Raw genomic sequence first — 19,844 nt, forward strand, 5'->3', positions numbered from 1 at the left:
TTACCACATATCAGCCTCCAATCCAAGAGGTTCATAGTTTACAATCTCAGGAGCTGTAAAATGAGAAGATGGAAGTTGGCTTAGATTCACTAATTTTCGGCTACCACTTTGGCATTAGTACACTACATTTTCTCTTTCAAAAACAATTTATATTCATGAGATTATAGAGTGAGGATTAACCAACATACTCAGAAAATAGTTCAACGTTTTGCAGCATAGAATCTTGCTATAAAATATGACATTAGTTATGACAGACTATATAGTTCCAAAATACACAAATATCAAGTAAAGTCAACTGTGATTATAGGTATCTCCAATACCAGTAAATAGAACTATTTAGATCAGGCATGTCCAAACTATGGCCCTCCAGCTGTTGCGAAACTACAAGTCCCATCATGCCCTGCCACAATTTTGCTGTTAGGGAATGCTAAAACTATGACAAGGCATGCTGGGATGCGTAATTTTAAAAACAGCTGGAGGGCAACAGTTTGGCCATACCTGATTTAGATTATGTGCAAGCCTAATTTACCTCAACCCTAATTTTCTGTTGTCACGGCATAAAACATTTCTACATCTAACCCTTTGAGTGCCAACATCTTTGTGAGAAATGCGCAAAATATCCACTAAAAATGCCAGCGGTGCTCACATTTGTTATATAAATTCAAATATATAAATTCAAACTTAAAAAATGTTGCGTTTTAAAAAAAATGATTATATTTCCTATATAAAAAAAAGGTAAACATTACTGTTCATTTTGATGAATAAAAATGTTTGCTTCCAAATTTTCACACCTCTTTTGGCAAATTCACTTGGCCCTCAAAGGGTTAAAAATTCCCCTGTGAAATAAATAATTACACGAGTAATCCCAAATATAATACACATTAAGGATCATGAAACCAATGAATAAAATCCCTTTAAAAAGGTGGGTGCTGCAGTGTGACATTTTGATGCAGCACCCGCCTGTCTGAGGAGCCAGCAAAACCTCTGGAGGCAGACCAGCATTTCCGAAAAAGCAGGGCATGTCCCCTGAGTGATATATATGGAACTTCATGCAATGCCACTACCCCTTCCCTGGAGGTCTTTCCCCTTTTGGGGCGGGAGGCGGGCTATTTACTGCACACATTGTCACTGACTATTGCCACCCTTGACAGGTTCTCTTATTGTGCAGATGGCCACAAGAGACTAGATCAAGTGATACTTCTGTAAAGTGGGTATATAGTGATGTTTACCCTCATCGTTAATGTAGTCATGGAATAAAGTTGTTTTAGCAGCAGAAAAATAACAAGGGTTGGTAAGACGCTACAGGATCCAGAGCATGCAATACACAGCTTCACCATTGGGTGGTGATTGATCCCCTAATGAAAATGACAGTGCTGAATACCATAGCAGTGGATAGACAGAACATTACAGAATACAATGGCAAGCCCTGACAGGTGGGCCAATCATGTACAGTGTAAACCTTTTTTAAATAAAACTGCACAGCAGGATAGAACTCATTGTATTAAACACTGCACATGCGACTTTATAACGCCTTGTGATGTATACATTGTTCTGTAAGTAGATAGCAGTAATGATGTGAGGCACGCCTTACAAATTAACAGTTTGGTTGAGGGGTGCGCTGATATCACTATGCAACTAGAAGTCTCAGCATAGAAGAAGGTCCGTTTAGATTAAACACTTGGAACAACTTTTGTGCAACTTTTGGAGCAAACTAGCCTTCAACTGGGGTTTGATTTTCTTTAAAGGACATAGGTTTACAGTACTGAAAAATGATTTATACCTGTATTTAATATTCTATTATTCTGAATAGATTTTTTTATACCTGCAAGTGAAAATCAAGACACTTTTTCTCTGTATATTTATTAAGTTTCTTATATACAGTAGGAGCAAGTTTCATCTTTGCTCCTTTGGCCATGGCTAGCCATGGCCAGCCATGGCTATTCTATTGTTCTCAGCTGCAATACGTATTGTATTGCAGCTGAGAACAATAGAATAGCCATAGCTAGCCATGGCTAGCCACACCCAAAGGAGCAAAGATGAAACTTGCTCCTACTGTAGTGAACACATTCTGCAACACTTTACAAAGAATACATTTTTGAACAGTCACATCAGTCCCTGCTCCAGTGGAGCTTACAATCTATATTCCCTATCACATATACACACACTCACGGGATAATTTGCTTTGAGCTAATTGACCTACCAGTATATTTTTAGATTGTGGGAGGAAACCCAGATAAACACTGGGAGAATATACAAACTCTGCACAGTTAGGGCCATGGTGGGTAGCAAACCCATGGCCTCAGTGATGTGAGGCAGTAATGCTAACATTACACACACACAGTGCTGTCCATGCTTGGATTGAGACATTCTCTAAGGGGATAGCATCAATTTTGCAGTTATGTCTCTTTGTAACGAACAATGGTGCTAGGAAGCTGACTAGGAAATCATCGGAACAGCAGTCACTGACAAGTCTGTGACTTCGACACATCTCCTTTTATTTAACACTGCCTGTGCAACGTTTAATAAAATGAGATGTGTCGAAGTCAGATCGCATCTTCACAACGTTAGCAAATTATGGCAGCCATTTGCCTTTGCATATTTACAGAAAGGGCGTACAGAGGAGAGCAGGAGAATATGCGATTGTTACTTGCAGTCATAATGATGAATATGAATGCGATGTGACTATGCTGGACTTTCTCCAGTTTATTAGTCAGCCACGCGATTGAAGCAGAACTAGGAGTCATAATGATGAATATGAATGCGATGTGACTATGCTGGACTTTCTCCAGTTTATTAGTCAGCCACGCGATTGAAGCAGAACTAGGATCAACTGAAGACGACTGAAGAGTCTCTGGAGACTACACTAAGATTAGCAGGTCATCCAGATATGGTAATATTCGACTCCCTGAGCTTGCAAGGTCGCTGCCATGATGGCCATGACCTTAGTAAACACTCTCGGGGCCGAATACAGTCCAAAAGGCAAGGCCGTGAATTGGTAATGGTGATCCCGGACTGCAAAGTTAAGGAAACGCTGGCAGTCCTGTGGATTGGAATGTGTAGATACGCGTCCTGGATGTCAAGGGACTTCATGAAGTCTCCCGGTTCCAGCAACTGCAGAATAGATCGCAACAACTCCATCCTGAACATGGGGACCTTGAGGAAAAGGTTCAGCTGCTTCAGGTTGGATGGGTCTGCAAGAGCCGTCCGGAGACTAACCTGAAAAGAAAAGCGAGTGACCATGAGATATTATGGCCATCACCTACCTGTCCGAGGTCGTGGCTTACCGCAGGTGTCCGCTCCAGCCGAGCTACTTGGGGGCCGCCAATTCCTCATGCTGCGGGCTTCTCAGGCTGTTTGGGAGCCGGACGACGAACCAACCAGAACTGCCTACTATGGGATCTGGGGCCTCTTTAACAGGGGGTTGGACCTTGGATGCTGGCAGAGGTCTGACCTCTCGACCTTCTCCATGGGGCCAAAAAGGACACAAAGTGAACTCGAAGGAGCGGGCGGCAAAAAAGCAATTTTACACATGGCAACTGTAGCCACTATTTTGTCCAGATCCGAGCTGAAGAGCACATCACCAGAAAAGGGCAAGGCTTCTAGAGCCTTTTTGGAGTTGAAGTCTGCTTTCCACATGCGCAAACAAAGGGCTCTGGGCAGAAATATTAGATGAAAGTGCAGCAGCATCTAAAGCCGCCTCCCCCAAATATACGGATGCTTCTCTTATAAAATCCACGAAATACAATATTTTCTCCAACTGTGTATGGGAAGGAAATATTGTCTGCTCCTTTTCTTCTTTTTGAAGAAATGGGCATCCAACACTACAGGGTGATCATGCTTAATTTTAAGAGATGACCAAAACACCTGACCAATGCTTCAACTCTAGATTGCATCATCCAAACCTCAATAGATGAATTGGAGCCATCATCAGGGTCAACCAAAACTTCCCAATTCCTTTTATTTTTACATGCGGACTGCCGCCCTGCCAACACATCGTGGGTGCTAAAAAGCCCCCGTGATGTGCAGCTGATGGGTCCGATCCGACAGATTGAACCTGCAGCAGAAATACGGGTTCACTTCTCCCCTGCAGCACTGTGCTTGTTAGCAATGATGCCTGAATGGTGCGGGGGAGGGCAGAAGCTGAGCCCAGCACAGAAGACCTGACTCCTCCTGGAAACCACCAGTGCACTGTGCCCCAAATGATGCTCCACAGTACGGCTTCCCCGGTGGTCTAGCGGCCGTGCAGAAAAGACCGGTTGCCGCAGCCCACCTCTGGCGACTTTTCTGCTAGTGGTGAAGTCCAGCGCCACAAACAACGTTCCCAGCCCTGGCTCCAGCAGAGTGTGAACACCTGGCGCTACATATAGCCAGAGAAAGCCCCGCTTACCTGTGGCTGGAAGCAGCATCCTCTGTGTGCAGGGAAGCAGCCGGCAGGTCTGGCTGTAAAAGTCAGGGTGCCGGGTTCAGACCACACAGGAGCAGCTTCTGCAGACAGCAGACTGTCTCCTAAGTCAGGGCTTGACAAATTTCTTTAAAATCTAGGAGCCAGGATGAAAAAGTAGGAGCCAGACAAACTAAAAATAAGAACAGTGCGTGCCAAAGCCGCACACCCAAAATTTACACTGTAATTCCCATTACACACACACACACCCATTACGTCTTATACCACATGCCATAATACCTATGACATATTACGCCACACACCGTAATACCTATGACATATTACACCACACTCCATACTGCCCATTAAATATAACACACGCCATAATGCCCATTACATATACCAAACACGGTACTCTTTACTTAGAAGGGCGCCCATCTCGGGCATCTCGGGGATTGAATGCACTAAAAAATCGGGTGCGATCAACCGACGAGATGCCCGAGATTTCCCATAGGGAACAATGTTAAATGTCTCAATTGACCTGATTTTCCTGTTCAATGCCTCAATTGACCCAATTTTTCCATAGGAAACAATGTTAAATGGGCCACAGAGGCCAAATAGGCACCCTGAAGTGAATAATGGCCACCCGAATTGTTAACGCCACCCCACAATCAACGTCAACCCGAAGCGTGGCGAGCGCAGCGAGCCCGCGAGGGGCGGCGGTACGCGTCCTACGACCTTTTCATACCCCCACTATCCACGTCAGCGTGGAGTTGAGAATAGAAAGTGTGGCGAGCGCAGCGAGCCACCGAGCCCGAAGCGTGGCGAGCGCAGCGAGCCCCGCGAGGGGACGCGGATACCTTCACAGGTATCCGCGTCCCCTCGCGGGCTTCACAGCTGTCCGCGTACCCTCGCGGGGCTCGCTGCGCTCGCCACGCTTCGGGCTCGGTGGCTCGCTGCGCTCGCCACACTTTCTATTCTCAACTCCACGCCGACGTGGATAGTGGGGGTATGAAAAGGTCGTAGGACGCGTACCGCCGCCCCTCGCGGGCTCGCTGCGCTCGCCACGCATCGGGTTGACGTTGATCGTGGGGTGGCGTTAAGAATTCGGGTGGCCATTATACACTTCAGGGTGCCTATTTGGCCTCTGTGGCCCATTTAACATTGTTTCCTATGGAAAAATCGGGTCAATTGAGGCATTGAACAGGAAAATTGGGTCAATTGAGACATTTAACATTGTTCCCTATGGGAAATCTCGGGCATCTCGTCGGTTGATCGCACCCGATTTTTTAGTGCATTCAATCCCCGAGATGCCCGAGATTTTTTACTAACGATGCCCACGATCAAAATCGTGGGCGCCCTTCTAAGTAAAGAGTACCCCAAACACTGTAATGCACCACATGCTGTAATATGCCCATCACATATAATACCAAACGGCGTAATGCCTATTACATATTATGCCACATATGTTCAACTTACTACTTACATGCTCGTTGCCAGGAGTTACATGTGGTGCCATGGGGTTAACATGCTCGTTGCTATGGGGAATTATCCCTCCTCCTCCCTGCCGTTACCATCTGTGGTAACGGTAACAGCCAGGCAGAGAAGTCCTCAATCCACCCAGCTGTATAAGAGCAGATACACTGCGCAGTGGCGTAACTATAAATTTTGCTCCCCCTGCCAAAAAGCTTGGCAACAGTGAAATGTAATTAATTATATATATATCCCCTACCCCTGACCCATCTCTTCCGCTGACTCCATACCCCTGACGCAGCTATCCCCCTGGCACCATACCCCTGACGCAGCTATCCCCCTGGCACCATACCCCTGACGCAGCTATCCCCCTGGCACCATACCCCTGACGCAGCTATCCCCCTGGCACCATACCCCTGACGCAGCTATCCCCCTGGCACCATACCCCTGACGCAGCTATCCCCCTGGCACCATACCCCTGACGCAGCTATCCCCCTGGCACCATACCCCTGACGCAGCTATCCCGCTGGCACCATACCCCTGACGCAGCTATCCCGCTGGCACCATACCCCTAACGCAGCTATCCCCCTGGCAAAATACGCCTGTTGCAGTTCTCTCTAGGATGCCATACTAGCACAGCTCTGCCCCTGAAGCCATATCCATGTCCCAGCTCTCTCACTGAGGCCATACCCAATGCAGCTCTCCCTATGATGCCTTACTAGCACAGCTCTCCCTATGATGCCATACTAGCACAGCTCTCCCACTGCTGCGCCCACTCAGCAGTGGGGAAACCTCTGTCCGCGGCAGTGGGGAATCCACGGTACGCGGCAGCCCCCCCACCCTGTGGACGCGTCTCCTGTGTGCACAGAGGCTACTGTCGGCTACATCCAAGCGGGGACACCGAGTGTGAGTACCGGGGGAGCGGACAGGAGGGGGGTGCTGGTGTGTTGGTGCTAACCGCTGCGCCGTGGGAGGTGCCTGCCCCGCCGGAGCTATCACTCTGAGCAGCCTCCTCTCAGTGTGTTAAGGAATACTGAGGTCTGCACGGAGCACAGGGGGGGGCTGTCGGCTACATCCAGCCGGAGCCTGAGGGACGCGATCCAAGTGGCTGCCCCAGTGCAGGGACCGGACAGACAGTAGGAAGCCGAAGAGGGGGGGGGAGCAGGTGTCGGGGCGCCGCTTGTCTAGGAGTTGAATCCTGGCTCACGCTGAGCGAGAGCCGGGGGACCAGACAGGAGGGGGGTGCTGATCGCTGCGCCGCGGCAGTGGGGAGGCTCGGTTCGACGCAGGGCTACCCCACATTCCGCCATGGCTATTTTTATCTTGCGCCAGACCAGAGCTCACGGCGGTCTGATTGGCTGCTGAACCGCAAACTGTGATTGGCCCCCGATGCCGCGGCGGACCTGCTCCTTAGGGATGGACTCTGTGCCTCTGTCTCATACCGCCAGGTAGATGAATGACTAATTGTCCTGTTACCGCAAGTGCACCCGGCGATGACCAGATTCTGCTTCCTCCCCAACAAAATCTGGTCGCCAGGAAGCAGGATCTGGTCGCCGTGGCGACCTGGCCCCCGGGGTTTGTCGAGCCCTGTCCTAAGTTAATCAAAATAAAATAAAAATAAGTGCAGGGCACAGAGCCCTGCCTTGGTAACCTGTGCCTTGAAGAACCAAGAAAATAAAACTGAAGGAGGAGAAGGAGCCTGGGCCACACTGAAAGAAATCTAATCTCATTGGTGCCTGTAGCTGAAGCTCCACCCACACCCCACCGTCCACCATTGGCATAAAAGAAGAAAAAAAATGAATCCGGTTTAATATATTAATACTGTGAGACATTACTATGTATAAGAATCCTTGATCAACCATGTTTTAATGGTAACAATCCAAAGTTATTAGGCTTTGATATAATTTGTTTTACGTCTTTCAATAAAACAAATTTTTACTGCTTATTCCTATTCTACATTATTTAGATAAAATTGACACACAAAGGAGTTAAGCATTTAATGTTCATAAAAGAGAAGCATGAGATTCTCCCATTGCAAATGACAACTAACACTACTGTAGCTTGGCTTCAGGGCCGCCGACAAGGGGGGGGGGGGGTGTCTGGGGGTAGTTGAGTCCCAGGCCCCGCCACTCTGACAGAGGAGAGGGGAGGGGCCCGGGCAACTCTCCCCAGCAGCACAGAAGTCATTCACCCCCTCTCCCCAGCATCTGGCCGCCCGCCACCCGGCTCCAAGTTCCCGGCGGCCACGGCAGCACATTGAGACGCACTCACATCATCTGATCCTGAGAAGCCGGCCGCCGGAACTCGGGAAAGCAGAAGCCGGCCGCATGTGACACCCGAATAGCAGCGCAGCGGCAGCACAGTCAGGAGACTTGCTGCTGCATATGGAGAGAGGAGCTGCAGCGCTGCCTGCCACCCTGAGTCCCTGTATGACCCCGGCCCCAAGGTAAAAATGCATAAAAGTGCCCAGGAGAGGGGGGGGGGAGGGTGGAACGGGAATGCGTGCCCACTGCTCACCAATGTGTTCATATTATTTATACATCCACTGTCCACTGATGTGTATATTTTTATACATCCACTGTCCACTGATGTGTATATTTTTATACATCCACTGTCCACTGATGTGTATATTTTTATACATCCACTGTCCACTGATGTGTATATTTTTATACATCCACTGCGTGCGTGCGTATGTATGTAAATATATATATATATATATATATATATATATATATATATATATATATATATATATATATATATATATATATATATATATATATATATATATATATATATATATATATATATATATACATACATTGCTGGGCAGTGGGCATAAAAAAAAAATATATACATTCCGGCCCACAATTTCTGATGGCAGCCCTGCTTGGCTTTGGTGACTTACCAACAAATTCTGGTGTTCCAAAGATATTTTTAAACTCGTTGCCAGCTTGTATTTTGTGAGCAATTCCAAAATCAATGAGTTTGATCCGAGGATTTGGGCTGCTTTGATCCAACAACATGATATTTTCTGGCTGAGAAGAAAGCAACAATGGAAATATTTCAATACTACTCAACCAATAAGAATATTCTAAAAAGTTAAGTCCTTCATTTCCTAAAGCATCAAATTACCTTTTAATAAGACCTATTGGGACATAGAAAAGCTTGGAATAAGTTCTCAGAGATGTTTATATGAAAAAAAGCAGGTAACTGCTTAAAAAATGTAGAGGAATAGAAGACAGCTAGTGACAAAATACCAACATTATGATATTCAGACCAGTGGTGGCTCAAGAGGTGGAGCTGCAGCACAGTTCAAAATTCAAATAGGTGAGCCACACCAACTGCCAGTGAGCATTAATGGCGATAAATGGCCAGGTTTGAAATGACTCCCCTATTTGAATTTTGAACCCCTCCTCTGGAGCTGAAACCGCTTATTAAAAGGCAAAGAAATTGTAATATGTACTGGACATTCTTGTTGGTACCCTATAGAAAAGAAAAATAACTGATTTAAAATGATATTTCAAAACTAATTGCTTTCTTGAATTAGTATTGTGTATTGCAGTCATTCAGCTTACTTAAAATGTAGAAAAAGTAGTGTGCACCACATGGCATATAGACTGGAGAAAACAAAGGAGAGAGTTGCCTGATGAGATCAAAGAGAAAATTATACAAGAAAATTAAAACAAGCATGTTAAAAAAGGTAAAGGTTAGAAGACCATCCAATCATCATGATGTTCTTGTGACTACACAAACAAATATTATTACATTAAAAGCAGGGGTGGCCAAACCGGTCCTCGAGATCTACCAACGGTCCATGTTTTCTAGATCACCTAGCTGGTTCACAGCTGCATTCATTACTGTCACATTTTCAAACCAACTGCATTCATTCCTACTATAGATCCACAGGTTGCCTGGGAAACATGCACCGTTGGTAGATCTTGAGGACAGGTTTGGGCACCCCTGATTTAAAGTCTATGGAATTGTAACCAACCTCACAGTACCTGCCGCAATAGGACTACAGACCTCAAATTAAAAAGAAGGATAGTGAAAATGGCAGAAAAAGAGCCATGGCAGAGATGCAAGCTAATCTCCAAGATAAAGGTACTGTATTGTCAGTGTCTGATTACTTTTTGAGTGACGGTAGAGTAATACCCATCTAAGGGGGGTATTCAATCCCGGGTCACAATATTCGGCCGCAAATCGACAAAACGGGCCCGACTGCTTTTAAAGTCAGGCCCATTCTGTCGATCTGCCTCTTCAATGCTGCCTGGAAAGACAGCATTGAATAGGCATTCATCGCTATTTCCCTCATTGTAAATAATGGCCAGGATTGAATACCCCCCTAAGACTCCATTTAAAAAAAAAAGAACCCATAAAAATGCCAGATAATGCTTCTGGGAGCCAAAACTGGAGCATGTTGTAAAGTCGCATCAGCTCTATGTTCACTTAAAAATAAATTAAAATTTTTTAATTATAAATTAAAAAGGAGCCCCCCACGTTCGCACGGGTGAATGATTTTTGGTTACTCCGCATGCGCATAGTTATTTATGCGCATGTGCAGTCACAGCGTTCGCACACAGAAGTCCGGGTGGGAGGCGTGGGGCGGCAGGCCGGGAGATTCGCCCATGGGAACGCCCAGCATATCATGGCCGTTCCCATGCTAATGCTGGGTGTTCCATGGAAATTCCCCGTTGACATGGGGTAAGCAGGCAGCTGACGTCAGTGGATGTCAGCTGTCCACCCGCTTCCTGCACAGGGCGCTCGGAGATCTGAGACATCACAGAGGTGCCTCAGAGCAGCGACTGCTAATCATTCGATTGTCGCCGACCATTGAATGATTTCTCCCTCTGCATGATCCATCAGAATTGGGTGAAATCAGCCCATATCAGACCTGTGTATGGGCACCTTTAAATTAACAGGATCATATTTTGATTATCTATTGTTATTGGATAACAACTGGATTATTATTCAATAATAGTGGCCTATTAATGAGTACATTTGTTTTCAATAGTTAAGCTTTATTTGTGTGAATTGATAAAGGTTCTTCATGGGACAGTTTATTATACTCACAGTGGATGCCAACATACATATCAATTAGCTTCAGAAATAGTACCTTCAGATCAAAGTGTGCAATGCTTTTGTGGTGCAAATAGTGGACACCATCAAGAATCTGCTTTAAGAACATTGTGGCCTCTTCCTCGCTCAGGCTCTCCTTTTGCGCCAGGAAATCAAACAGCTCTCCTCCAGATACTAATTCTAGAATAAGAACAACATCTGTGCGATTCTCAAATACATCATGCAGAGTGATGATGTTTGGGTGTTGAATCTCTCTTAAGATATCTACTTCCCTTTCAATTTCCTCTCTGCTGACGCCTCGGCGACTGGATGACAAACGGCGCTTCTTAATGAACTTGGCTGCATATTCTAGTCCAGTCCGTCGCTCTCTGCACTTCCGCACAATCGCAAATTGACCACTAAACGGAAATAAGGAGTTTGTTCAAAAACACATGCAAATGAACAATAATGTATTGTCAGTATATATTATGTCAAGCACAATAATGGAGAGGGTTCCCAATACATAATTGACAGAGGAGACTTTTAAAAAATGGAAAATGCAACTTCCTCTGGGTCTCATTTCGACAGATTTATACAGATTAAACTTTCTTGGGTGTAAGGCAATATTTGAAAGGCAAGGCAAGGAAAAACATAGTCAGTAAAGACTGACTAATGCTGGCTGATCCAGCATGTACAATCTGATAACATTGGGTGGAACATTCATTATGTCTATCCCCTTCATTATTTTGAATGTGGAAAGTTGGCAGCATTGGGCAGTGAATGCCCTATTGCGGCCAGACATTTTCCCTGGTCCTTCACATGGGAATGAACACGGAAGATCTGCTCCCTAGGGACAGGGAGTTCACTCCTTCTGGCAATTTCCTTTTTAGATGGACAAAACCATGTGCACTGCAGGTGTGGCAGATGTAAAATGTGCAGAAAGAATTAGATTTGGGCGAGTTATTTTGTTTGGGACTTGTTTCCTAGCACGGCCACACCGATTTACATCGGGGTGGTCGTGTCGGAAAAATCGGGTCGATCGCATCGCATGCGATTTGGTCGCATGCGATGCGATCGTCGCGACCGACCGATTTTGGACCCGATTTTTTTTTTTGAATTAAATGTAAATCGGGTCCCTGGGACCCGATTTTACATTGGATTCAATGTAAAATATTCCCAACCCCCCCAAATGTCACGGCGTACACCCCACGATAGACGCCAACCCGAAGCGTGGCGAGCGCAGCGAGCCCGCGAGGGGCGGCGGTGCGCGTCCTCCGACCTTTTCATTCCCCTACTATCCACGTCGGCGTGGAGTTGAGAATAGAATAGTGTGGCGAGCGCAGCGAGCCCCGCGAGGGGACGCGGATACCTTCACAGGTAAACGCGTCCCTTCGCGGACTTCACAGGTGTCCGCGTCGCCACGGACACCTGTGAAGCCCGCGAGGGGACGCGTATAACTGTGAAGGTATCCGAGTCCGCTCGCCACGCTTCGGGCTCGGTGGCTCGCTGCGCTCGCCACACTATTCTATTCTCAACTCCACGCCGACGTGGATAGTAGGGGAATGAAAAGGTCGGAGGACGCGCACCGCCGCCCCTCGCGGGCTCGCTGCGCTCGCCACGCTTCGGGTTGGCGTCTATCGTGGGGTGACGACGGGGACATCTAAAATGTGAAATGGGTCATATTGGCCCATTTCACATTTTTTCAGGATTTCAATGTTAAAAAATCTTTTAACATTGAAGCCTATGTAAAAATCGGGGGCATCGCGTCGGGACCTATGTTAATGGTCCCGATCGACGCGATGCCCCCGATTTTTTACCTTTCCCGACACGATTTCAATGTTAAAATATTTTTTAACATTGAAGCCTATGGGGAAATCGCGGGCATCGCGTCGGGACCATTGTTAACGGTCCCGACCGACGCGATGCCCCCGATATTTTGTCCTAGCCGGCCAAATGGACCTGATTTCAAAGGAAATCGGGTCCATCTTATGGATCGTGTACCTTAACTAAAGGTACACGATCCATAAGATATGTGGCCGTGCTAGGAAACAAGTACCTTTTGTTTCTGTGCAGGGAAAATACTGACTGCTTTATTTTTACACTGCAATATAGATCTCACTTTGAAGTAAAAGGTGGTCTCTGAAATTATTTATTGATTTGTGGTTTATGTATTATTGAATGCCACTATTGGGCTGTATACCCATCTACTGGTTGGAGAAGCCTGTCCAGAAGTGGTCTTCATGGAAGAAATGTGCCAAAAAGCCACACCGTCAACATGGGAATACGGCTCATCCGCATGAAAACTTAGGAATTAGGGTGCAGAAAATGACAGCAGGTGCTCTGGACTGGGGAGTGGTACAAAAATGAGTGTCTGCATGTAACAGTGAAGCTTTTCGTGTAATGGTGAAGGTTTCTAGCAAGGTTGGGACTGCATTTCAGCAAACTGAGTTGCGGATTTGGTGAGGATTAGTGGGGTCCTCAATTCTTACAAATACAGACAGGTACTCAGCCATCACGCAATACCATCAGGGAGTCTGATAGACTCCAAACGTATGCAGCCGAACAAAGACCCCACCCCTACAGCCAGAAAAAGGCGGGATATGGCACCCACAGATCACTACTCTCAACATCATTTTGGCAGGTATTCAATGCTGTTTGCGAGTGGTGACAGTGAGCAGGGCTTCCTGCTCGCTGTCACCACTCACCCTGACAGCATTCAACACAGCCTCCGCATCCGCCAATTCCCCCTCGCTCCGTTTTTTAAGCGAGGGGGAATTGGCGGATGCGGCTCCAGAAGCAGCGAGACCCGCGGCTGAAAACTGCGAGGTTTCTGCAGCAGCCGCGGGTCTCGCTGTTTTGGGGAATTCTCGCCGTCCTGTGACAGCGAGGATTTCCCCAGAAGGTTGAATAGAGCGAGCGGCCGGCGCGGGGGTTAAACAGCGAGGATCGCTGGTTTTCAGCAATCCTCGCTGTTTAACCCCCTCGCTGTGGCATTGAATACCCCCCATTGAGTCTGTCTGGGACTACATGAAGAGGGAGAAGGATATAAAGCAAGATATAGCTGTGCACACACGGTGCAATATATTTCTCAGTGTTTCCTTTTCATCAGCGATCAGAGATGTTCGCTGATGAACAGAAGACTCTGCTGGGGGAGCTGCAGAGGGAAACAGCTGATTGCAGGAGCAAGCTCCTGCAACCATTAGGAGGCTGAACACGGGAGCGTGCCAACAAACAAATTGCTGGTAATATTGGTCGCTCAGCGACCATATTGCCAGCGATATTAGACTGTGTACACAGCTTTATAGTCACAGAAGATTTGTAGTTGGTTCTCCAATAGGTTTGAAAAATCTCCCTGCCGAGTTCCTTAAAAAGCTGTATGTATAGAGTCTGTACTATTTTCAAGGCAAAGGGTTGTCTCACCAAACAGTGATTTGATTTAAGGCCCATACACACTAGAAGATTTTAATTTCAAAAGACTTTGCCAAAATCTCTCATAAGCTTTGAGCTGAAAGCTGCCCAGTGTGTATGCCCCAGCGATGAGCAGTGAGTGCTGCTGCGCGCTCCCGCATCAACACCGGGAAAGCAGCTCATCTGCTGGTTATAAACAGCAGATGAGCGGCGTTGAGGATGGCTTTGCATAGCTCTGCGCAATGCAACGCCGTCCTCCCCCCTCCGTCGGTGCCGGGCAGGGGGAAAGCCACTCAGTGTGTATGCACTGAGCGGCTTTCCCCGCAGCGGTGATTGACACCAGCAGATAAGTGGCTTTCCCGGTGATGATGCGGGAGCGCGCAGCAGCGCTCATCAATGGGGCATACGCACTGGGCGGCTTTGAGCTGAAAGCCGCTCAAACAGGCTGCCACCAATGTAGTGCGTACACACTGAGCTTTTTTTCCCTAAAGGTCCATACACACTGGGCGACTATGCCCAGCATGTATGGACAGCAATGATGTCAATCACCGCTGTGGGGAAAACCGCTCAGTGCATACAAACTGAGTGGCTTTCCCCCTTGCCCGGCGCCGACTCAGGGGGGAGGACGGCATTGCATAGCACAGAGCTATGCAAAGCCGTCCTCAACACCACTCTTCTGCTGGTATAACCAGCAGATGAGCGGCTTTCCCGGCGATGACGCTGGAGCGTGCAGCAGCGCTCATCGCTGCGGCATACACACTGGGCAGCTTTGAGCTGAAAGCCACTCAAAAGAGCGAGAGTCTTTCAGGAAGCGAAAGACTTTGCTGAAAAAATCTTGGTACTTGTGGAGTATCACGGCTCCCATTGTATGGCATTGTATGCCATATGTAGTGACATACGATGCGATTTTTACAGATTTTTGAGCATTTTTGGTCAAAAATCGTATGCGATGGCATACGATGCGATGCGATACGTTTTTAATCTTAAATGTATCCAAATGCATTAAAATTAGTATGAAACATGTTAATTGGCCCCCAAATGTCATTTTTCACTGTGTACCACCCCCAATATCAACGCAAACCTGAAGCGTGGCGAGCGCAGCGAGCCCGCGGTACGCGTCCTACGACCTTTTCATACCCCCACTATCCACGTCGGCGTGGAGTTGAGAATAGAAAGTGTGGCGAGCGCAGCGAGCCCGATGCGTGGCGAGCGCAGCGAGCCCCGCGGATACCTGTGAAGCCCGCGAGGGGACACGTATAGCTATGAAGGTATCCGCGTCCGCTCGCCACGCTTCGGGCTCGCCACACTTTCTATTCTCAACTCCACGCCGACGTGGATAGTGGGGGTATGAAAAGGTCGTAGGACGCGTACCGCTGCGCTCGCCACGGGTTGACGTTGATAGTGGGGGTGGTACACTATGAAAAATGGCATTTGGGGGCATTTCACAAGTTTACTACACATTTCAATGCATTTTCATGCATTTCAGTGCAAAATCGGCTGCGATCGCATCGCATGCGATTTGATCGTATGCGATGCGCTGCAATTTTTTAGCATATGATCAAGGTCGTGGGAGCCGTGATACTCCACAAGTACCAAAATCTTTCATATAAAAGGCTATTTACATAATGTACTTGATTTGATTTCCAAGGGTGGGAGCAGTGCCCATTTTATTCTGTGCATTTCTGCTAATCGCTGGGCTGCGTATATTCGGAGCCTAGCAATCAGGTAAATGCCACCTCACCTAGGGCGAAATCCTGCTGATGTGCATGGCTGCAATTTCATTTGTAGCCATGCACGTAGGTAGAAACCATTCACCATCAAACGAGTTTACCCCTGTGCGCAGCACCAAGTAAGCCAGGACTACTCAGCACTGGGATGGCCTTGGGGAAAGTGAATTCGGAAATGGCAATGGCATGCCCCCAAAATGTCTGCCTGCTGTCAATTCGACCAGAGCTCACAGGTGTTTGGCAGTGATGGCGGTAATGGACAAAAACCGGACCAAGACAAAACCCCCGGACTGCCGGACCGGACATCAAACTCTGCATTTTGTAGCTTGTAGCCTCCGGTCCGGGAGTGTCCTGTCCGGGGGTGTCCTGTACGGGGGGCTGCCTGTCACACCTGTCACCAGGTAGAGGAGGAGGGGTAGAATAAAGCCTCCCTGTTTGGTCCGGGCATGTAGCAAAAACCGGACGGTCCAGACCACACAGGGAGGCTGTAATCTCCCCTTCCCCATATCCCTGGTGATAGCTATCAAAGGTATCCCCCCGGACAAGACACCCCCGGACAGGACACCCCCCGGACTGCAGATTTTGATGTCCTGTCCGGCGGTCCGGAGTGCAGTCCGGTCCGGTTTTTACATAGTCCCGAAAGAACTCGCTAGTGAAGCAAATAATGAGACAGCACGCAGCATTCCTCATAGGCGCTATCTGACACATCAATGCATGATCCTATTGCCAGCCAAAGGTCCCATGATGAGAAACATGATTAAATACTGTAGCATTACATACTTGAGTACCTGCCCCTCTCCATGAGGGAGAAAATACTGTTTCTGGACTTATTTATTATCAGTTTCTTATATAGCACACACATATTCCACAGTGCTTTACAGAGAATACTTGAACATGACTTCCCTGGTAATGTATGATTGCCATCACCTGTGGCGAAACACCTTTATTATCAATTACCTAGCTCTCCACAGGTGATGGCATGCATTTTCTCCTCATGGAGAGGGTCATGTAGGCAAGTATGCATTAAAATTATGTTGAGAATGTGGGCGGAGTGTCATGCACAGGGGGTGAATAAAGTACAAAAGACAGCCATCATTATCTCACCTCCCGAGCTCCTCACCCATCTCATATACCTCCTCCACATTCTGCTGCCGGAACGCGCTCATGTTGCCCCAGGTTTAGTCGGTGATGAGCAGCTGAGACGCCGGTGATCGGTGGTCTCTCTCGCCTGCTGCACCCGCCCTGTGAGATTTTTCCGGACTTCCTAATACTCGGGATGCCTGCACCTCTACGTCATCCCACCCTCTGTTCCCTGTGCCCGCCCACTGACTGCTACTACGCCCCACCCCGTCCAATCTCCTGCGATTGGTTACTCGGAACTTGAAGCTCGTCCCAGTAATGATTTGTAATGTTTTTTACAGTAGTAATGTTGCTGCTGCTGCCGCCGGCGCCTCTAGCCGCCGTTTTGGGAGGAGGAAAAGGCCCGGCTCCTGCGCTCTGCTGCAGTGCTGACTCTATTCACTGCGGCCGCCGGCCGGTGACGTTATGAGTTGTGGTCTGCTGCAGCACAAATCAGTCTATACAAGGTCATTACATTTTTTTAAAGTGACACACTGTAGCAGCGAGTCGCTGTACTCAGCCCAGGCCCCAGACCATAAGCAGTACTAGTGGTGGCGTGGCGCTATCGCTGTACTCTGAATGATGCTTAACTAAGATAAAGTTAATAATAAAAATGTTATTTATATAGCACTTTTCCCCGGGACTATGTAAAAACCGGACCCGGACCACCGGACAGGGCATCTAAATCTGCAGTCCGGAGCTTTTAGGGTCCAGTCCGGGGGGTGTCTTGTCTGGGGGGGTCCCTGTGATAGCTTTCACCAGGGACATGGGGAAGGGGCGATTACAGCCTTCCCGTCCGGTTTTTGCTACATGCCCGGACCATACTGGGAGGCTTTATTCTCCCCCTCCTCTCCCTGGGGACAGGTGTCGCAAGCAGGCCCCCAGACAGGCCCCCCTTGGACCAGACCCTACAAACTCCGGACTGCAGATTTTGATGTCCTCGTCCGGTTTTTACCCATACCCCTTTTTCCCCAATAGGACTAAAGTAGTTTACATTTGCCTTTACATCACAAAAAAAAATTGCAACAAGCTTAACAGTAGATATTAGTGAAAAGAACACGGAAGCCTTGAGTTTATTTTTAAAGGAATCCACAGTGGGCGCCTCTCACACTGCGGCAGATGTATTATAGCGGCGCATAGTGTGTGCCGCCATAATACTTCCTGCTTCGCCTCATTAACGAGGCAAAGCTGGAAGGAACATCAACAAGATGTAGTAACAACATCTTGTCTGCCAAAGCGGAGAAGCGCAAACTCCACCATCCGGCGATGTCCGCGAGAGACAGGGGGAGAGTGTGTGAGCAAGAGATGGGGAGAGAGAGTCTGCAAGAGACAGGGGGAGAGAGAGAGTCAGCGAGAGACAGAGGGAGAGTCAGCGAGAGACGGGGGAGAGAGTGTCAGCGAGAGACAGGGGGACATAGTCAGCGAGAGACGGGGAGAGAGTCAGCGAGAGACAGGGGAAGAGAGAGTCAGCAAGAGATAGGGGGAGAGAGTCTGCAAGAGACAGGGGGAGAGAGAGAGTCAGCGAGAGACAGAGGGAGAGTCAGCGAGAGACGGGAGGAGAGTCAGCGAGAGACGGGAGGAGAGTCAGCGAGAGACGGGGGAGAGAGTGTCAGCGAGAGACAGGGGGACATAGTCAGCGAGAGACAGGGAGAGAGAGAGTCAGCGAGAGACAGGGGAAGAGAGAGTGAGCAAGAGATAGGGGGAGAGAGTCAGCAAGAGACAGGGGAGAGAGTGTCAGTGAGAGACAGGGGGAAAGTGTCAACAAGAGATGGGGAGAGTGTCAGCAAGAGACAGGGGGAGAGAGTGTCAGCAAGAGACAGATTGAGAGTGTCAGCAAGAGACAGGGGGAGAGAGTGTCAGCAAGAGCCAGGGGGAGAGAGTGGCAGCAAGAGACGGGAGGAGAGAGTGTCAGCAAGAGAGGGGAGAGAAGGAGAGTGTCAGCGAGAGACAGGGAGAGATAGGTTGTGGTTTTGAGACAGGGCTAAAAATCAGGGAGAGAGAGAGAGTTTGTGCCAGGTAGAGAGGGGGAGAAGATTTTCAGAGAGGTAGTGTTGTGGAAAGACAGGGCTAGCAAGAGAGGGTATCAAGAGGGAGAGACAGCTCAGGTAGAGAGAGGGATGGGAAACTGTCAAAGGGAGCAAAGAGGGGGGGGGGTGTGGGGAAAGAAGTATGGAGGAAAGATAGAGGATAGAAAGAGTTGGCAGAAGTGGAACTACCATTGGTATAGCAGGTGCAGTGCATCGGGGCCCCTGAGGACTAAGGGGCCCACTGCTGTCCCTATCAACTTCTTCCTGTCACAATCTGCCTAACCTTGCCTCTCCCTGTCACCCTCAGCATATTGTGAACATGGGATGGGGTGGAGGAGGGGGGCCCAAATTATATTTTTGCACCTGGGCCCATAACCCACAAGTTCCGCCACTGAGAGTTGGATTGAGAGCTTGGGTTGAGAAAAAAAGAGTGGTGGCATGGGAGAAAAGAGAGAGAGCAGGATAGACAATCCCCCCCCCCCCCCCCCCGGTGTAGATGGCGATATGTACCTCCCACTTCACCCCACTCTCCCTGTAAAGGTGCTGCTGCATACCTCCTGAACCCCCCCTCCTAGTAAAGGTGCTGCTGCGTACCTCCTCAACCTCCACCCCCTCCTAATAAAAGTGCTGCTGTGTACCTCCCCAAACTGC

General features: G+C 48.3%; 1 protein-coding gene across 1 annotated transcript in view; it reads right to left on the minus strand.

Annotated features, from left to right (window-relative positions):
• The window catches only part of DAPK3 (death associated protein kinase 3), a 41,472-nt gene extending 24,101 nt beyond the window's left edge, over positions 1–17,371 (minus strand). The window contains exons 1-4 of the mRNA XM_083179365.1: positions 17,152–17,371; positions 10,971–11,331; positions 8,763–8,892; positions 5–53 (exon numbers count right to left, since the gene is read on the minus strand). Of these exons, the coding sequence (XP_083035491.1) occupies positions 5–53; positions 8,763–8,892; positions 10,971–11,331; positions 17,152–17,213 (602 nt within the window). The 5' untranslated portion in view covers positions 17,214–17,371. The remainder of the gene's footprint in view (positions 1–4; positions 54–8,762; positions 8,893–10,970; positions 11,332–17,151) is intronic.
• Positions 17,372–19,844: the final 2,473 nt, after the last annotated feature.

The sequence above is a fragment of the Crinia signifera genome, chromosome 1, assembly GCF_055691185.1.
Source record: "Crinia signifera chromosome 1, ASM5569118v1, whole genome shotgun sequence".
In the NCBI taxonomy this organism is placed as follows: Eukaryota; Metazoa; Chordata; class Amphibia; order Anura; family Myobatrachidae; genus Crinia; species Crinia signifera.